Source organism: Montipora foliosa, chromosome 5 (genome assembly GCF_036669935.1).
Source record: "Montipora foliosa isolate CH-2021 chromosome 5, ASM3666993v2, whole genome shotgun sequence".
NCBI classification, from domain to species: domain Eukaryota; kingdom Metazoa; phylum Cnidaria; class Anthozoa; order Scleractinia; family Acroporidae; genus Montipora; species Montipora foliosa.
In genome coordinates this window covers 36,667,877-36,673,318 of record NC_090873.1, presented here as the reverse complement: position 1 = coordinate 36,673,318, position 5,442 = coordinate 36,667,877, and the positions used below count along the sequence as shown (strand labels likewise).

The 5,442-nt window shown below is 40.0% G+C and overlaps 1 protein-coding gene across 1 annotated transcript; it reads right to left on the bottom strand.

The window, feature by feature from the left end:
* Positions 1-1,232: 1,232 nt before the first annotated feature.
* On the bottom strand, positions 1,233-5,133 carry LOC138003162 (neurocan core protein-like). Its single transcript, XM_068849128.1, has 4 exons — positions 4,884-5,133; positions 4,508-4,797; positions 3,283-3,397; positions 1,233-1,993 (listed from the first exon to the last, which is right to left on the bottom strand). The coding sequence occupies exons 1-4, from the start codon at positions 4,945-4,947 to the stop codon at positions 1,590-1,592; spliced, it is 873 nt and encodes a 290-aa protein (XP_068705229.1). The 5' UTR covers positions 4,948-5,133; the 3' UTR covers positions 1,233-1,589.
* Positions 5,134-5,442: the final 309 nt, after the last annotated feature.

Sequence of the window (5,442 nt, the reverse complement as noted above, 5' to 3'; positions counted from 1 at the left end):
TCGATTCGGTTAGGTTAGGTCTATTTGCGTTGGTTCTAGTCTAGTTAGGGTTAGGGTAGGTCTCGGTTAGGTTAGGGTTAGGTCTCGGTTAGGTCTCGATTCCTGGACCCTAGCTCGGATCCTGGCTCGAATCCTGGCTCGGATCCTAGCTCGGATTATGGCTCGAATCCTGGCTCAGATCCTGGCTTTTTTCTTAGTTTATCTCACCTACATCAGTATGACGAGAAACACAAACGTCTTCTTCTTCCGTTGGCAAGCACCTGCGCGAAAAACATGGCCTGGTTCGCACTGATCTCATTATGAATTTGAGATTAGCGTTCTTAAAACGAGTAGCATGCACCAATTAAAGTTTGACGGCTTCATTTTTTAAATTCTCTCAGTATTAACGATCTGAAGCCTACCTTATATAAATAAGCTGTCTCTTATTGTCCTTACACTGCAGTTTTAATTTAAGATTATGTCTCTCGTATGTAATTAGTTATTTCTTGATTTTCACATCTTTAACATTTTTATGTCATGTAAATATAAGCAGCCTTTACACCTCTGCTATGTTAGAGAAAAAATGACTACCTGACGAAGGCATTCCAAGTTAAATTCACGCGAAAAACCGATATCGGAAGAATCACGAAGCGATGAGTACGATATCGGTTTCTCAAGAGGGCCATCAAGGGGTAAAATGAGAGCTGGGATTGGCCTGATTTTCCCGTGGGAAAATGAAATTTGGGAACTGGGATTTTGTTACATTGAATGGGAGTTAAACTGAGTCCTTGGTGCGAATGGGATTTGTATTATAAGAGGTTATCAGGAATTAGTTTTGCTTAAAATTCCTGATATGAAAATATTCCATGGTGTCTTCTTGCGTTCCTGGCCCCTACCTACAACATCCCTTCCTCTAATACGGCTTCACTTGCACGAATCGACTGCCCTAAACCGACTATCCCCAATGCAATTACTCGAAAAGAAGAAGCTAAGATGAGGTATTGGGCAAGGTGCCATGGTAAATGTGTCAGGCACAGGAAATGAAACGTCCTTGAAAGTACCCTACCGATTTGCAAGAACTTCAGCATAGCGATTGTTGTGGGTCTAGTGAAGAGGGCGAATGGCGGAGAGGATACTGGCGAGGACACTTATGCATATGCTGACGAATTTAATAATGACGATCATGACAGTGACTCTCAAGGTGACGTAGAGAAAAGGGAGACTGCATCATTCAAAATGCTTCATGACGAGGGAACGGTTTTTTTTTATTAAGGTATACGTATCGTGCATTACTAAGGAAACATGCCATGAATATATATTTTGAATGCATTTGCATATAGATGGTTTTCAATCACTTGACAAAAGGACCATTCATGCTGGTGCACAAAACAATAGCGATTTATAGCTCACGTTTTCTCGTTTGCATGACAATAAAGTCAAATGCCCAAAAGACTTTTTTCTCCATTGTTCCGTGCACCAACATGGCGGCGATAACATAAAGTTGGAAAACTCCTATACATAAACATCTACATGATCCAAAATTCGGCAAATTCCCTTTTGAGTTATGGCTGTGTTTGGTACGTGGCCTAATACACCATGATCATAAGGACTCAAATGGACTTCTGGCAAAGAAGCATTGCCGCAAAAGAGCAAGATTGGTCATTCCATGATCCCGGTTCGCTATTCAGCATCAAAACACAGTCCTCGTCTCCTTTAGCGTTATTTGGTTCATTATCATTCCACTTCTCATAACTTTTGTTTGATGGGGTGTCATCAAGCCAATAGAACTCCGTATCAGCTTTCCTGTGCAGCCCAATCCAGGGGCCCTGTAGTGAAGAATTGGCCTTTTCAACCAACTGGTAAATAAAGTCGTTTTCATCCGGTGACTTAATCACAGCAAGGTCTGCTCCCAAATTCTGGCAAATCCTTTGAGCGTCGGTCTGATTTACGGCGACTGTGTTGTTTATGTAATAACACAATTTTCCATGCTTCACAAACCCGGTTGGGCAGGCATCTGACGAGAAGTTCAAAAGAAAAAATATATCCCGAGATTATTTAAAGTTGCTTATAGAGAAAAGTGCACGCAATGTGTAGTATCCAGTGGTCATGGGTTCGAATCGGACGTTGAAGCTACCTGGATTTTCCAAGTGACTAGGAGGCTATGCATATAAATTGGGAAAAGCCTAATTTAAACCAACAAGTTCATCACGTCAACCTGACACTTACGCTTCAGGCTCTACATTCTTTCTAACACTCTGTAACTCACTCAAATATGTATTTCTTGTCACTTAATCATATTTAATTATGCAAGTTTCGCCCAGTTGTTATATAAGTCCTAACGGTTTTTCAAATATTTTGTAACTGACGATGATGTTTGTAACATCGAAACATGTCTTCGAAATTAAAAAATGTCATAACTTTCTTAAAGATAACGATTTGCTTTCTGCTGTCTCGACCTTTTGACTAAAAGAGACAATTTTGCTTAAATTGTCCAGTTAACTCCGAGGATCACTTCTACAATCAAATGAGTCAAATGAATTTATAGATGAAATTTGGTCCTGGGTAATCATAACTGAACGAAGCGAAACGGGACGACATTCTTTTCTCCGTTTGCTCAGAGTTGAATAGTATAGGAAAACTCACCACTTGACTCGTGAATTCCACGTTAAATTTCACGCGAAAATTCGATAGATCGCGCGTTTCTACTTGATATTTACACCCGAGCTAGCCAATCAGAATGCGCGGAAATCAATATTCACTTGTGTGGTATGCGGTAACAATGGACTTTTGTAAATTATCATCAAATAATTTCGTTTTATGCCAGGGGTCAACCAAGGCCGCAGTTAAAGCAAAACCGTTTGGCAATTGTATCCAAACTCGAACACGATTAATGCCATGGGGCTGGTTCAGTGCTCAAAGCCCTAACCCTAACCGTTGGTTAAGAGGTATCGAAACCTAAAGCTTTCCTTGGTATTTAACGCTGGTAAGCACTAATCATGCTTTGAGTAACCTGGGACCAGGGCCTCGTTTCTCGAAAGTCCCGAAAACGTTTTAGCCCCGAAAAGCCATTTGTGGAACTGCCAACCGCTTGTTTTGGAAAGCCGATCCTTTAACATGTTCTCAAAGCAACAAGAATCAAAATTACTATGAAGTTTGACGACTTAAATCCTCTCCGTTCTTGAGATACAAAGGGAATTGTGACACCCGAATCGAAAATGGCCCGTAAAGTTTCGGGACGAATACAAGCCCCTCAATCTGAAACACGAAACATTCCTTAAGGAAGTGTTTTTACTGGATTCTTACAGTTTTCGCAGTTTTTTCCGGTGAAACCTTCCCTGCAGACACAATTATAGCTGTCATCTTTGTGCTCAGTCATACAGGTTCCGTTGTTATCACAAGGCCAACTGCTGCATGGTGACTGCAAAAATAGATTACATGAGCATTTATTTCTGTTTGTTACTAGTTTGGCCGAAAGTCGCCAATGCCTGACACTTACTCATAATACCCTTCGCTTTACCAAGATTGCCAGCTTTTTCTGTGCATTAATTTGCGTGATTTGCGAGCTGTTTAGGTTCAGGGCAGGTGTCAATCGGCTGCATAGAATCTACGGCGAAAAACACGATCCTCGCGTAGGCCTTAATATTCATTGATATTGGAAAACTATCTTCATCGGTAATTAATAAACCATCTCTTTCAAAAAGAGCAGAGGCGTTAGTTTTTACTGAAATAATACTGCACTTGTTAATTAGAAGTTATCATGGTGTCTTTTTCGACAGCTCGAACACTCGGGAGCGACAAATTTACTTTTTCGTGTGCACCTCAGGAAATTTCATCAGAATAGAGAGGAACCAATAAAGCACTGCACTTCGAATTAATTAAAATTATTTCTACAATTAGTGGATCGACGAAAAGCCTTGGCTTGGATTCACCAAGAAAGTCTGTTTATCAAGATAGTACAAACGACTGGAAATATGTAATTTAGAAAACATTCATTCTAAGAGTCCAAGCACTAGTTGTTTGAAGGGTGGATAGTGCTATCCACTGGAAAAATCACTATCCACTAGATAACTCAATTGGTTTGACTAGACTTTAGCCGCTGGATAATGATTTGTCTGGTGGATAGCGCTATCCACCTTTTGAACAACCGAGGCCAGGAAAAAGACTGTATATATGACATCTATTTTGGGCATTAATTTAACCGTTCAGTTGCATTTAACAAATAGCGCAGGCTTCCCGTAGGATTGAAAAAAAAAAAAGAAAGAAAGGAACTTTATTAAGTGTCTAGTCTTCTTGTGCTGGAGCGCTAACTGTGGACACTATACACTGAAAATCAACAAATTCACGCAAGTCAAATCAATTATTGGTTTGTGAGGAGATCCGGAGTACCTGGAGAAAAACCCTTCGGAGCAGAGAAGAGAACCAACAAATGACGCCGAATCTGGGAATCGAACCCAGTACAGGCCACATTAGTGTGAGGCACTTTTGGACATGAATTTTTTTTTTTTTTTTGTAAGAGATCTGAACTTACCGCAATGCTAAAGTGATGAAAAGAGTTGCTGGGAATGAATTTATCGCGATTGTTATACTTCTCTGAGGCGAGAAGTTCACATAGGAGTTCGCCATTATCGAGGAAAGCAGCCACGTTGAATGAAAAGCATGACAGGGTTTCCAAACAGGCGAAGGCACACAGAGAGCTTTGTTTTACAACAATTTTACTGAGAGCGGTGACGTTCAAGTAGGAGAATTTCTCTTCCTTGAAGTTTACATGATCAATACCACTGGGTCCGCCGCGTCTGATGGCTTTGTTTCCCCTTGTCTCTGAAAATACCAAAAATAATACTGCCACATTAGCTCGAATTTCTTCATTTATATTCTTTGAAAATGATGAAGAAAAAGGATTTTACCTCTGCTAAGATAAACAAGTAAAGACAAGAACACGAGAAGAAGGACTTTCGGGTAACATTCCATCTTTGGCGAGTTTCTAAAAAAAAATGCATGCAAGCCGTGGTACTGAGGATCTTAACTTGGGTCAGGAATGTGGGTCCCCGCTGTTTAGGTAAAAAAATTACCTAAATCTCAGTGGGAGTTGTAACAAGACTCACACTAAAAAGGCAGAGCGAGAGACACAGAAAGAGAGAGATGTTAATCTCGACACATTTGTTGGGCCGACTCCGTCATAAAGTTTTCAATGACGACAAATATCTCAAATTACTTTAATTAATTTTGAGTGACGTGTCAAAATAGTCCAGAGGCACAATAAATCAATTTGAAATATTTCTAAAACACGGTTTACAACGACCAGCATCATGGAATTAAAAAATGGAAATTATTTCTTTATTCTCTTTATTTCAAATTAATTTAAACACAGGCAAATTATATCTTAACTTTCAGGCTACCGAGATGCAACTTGTTTTGCCTGACATACACTTTTCTCAACAGCAACGGTGAATTGGTTCTTTTCTG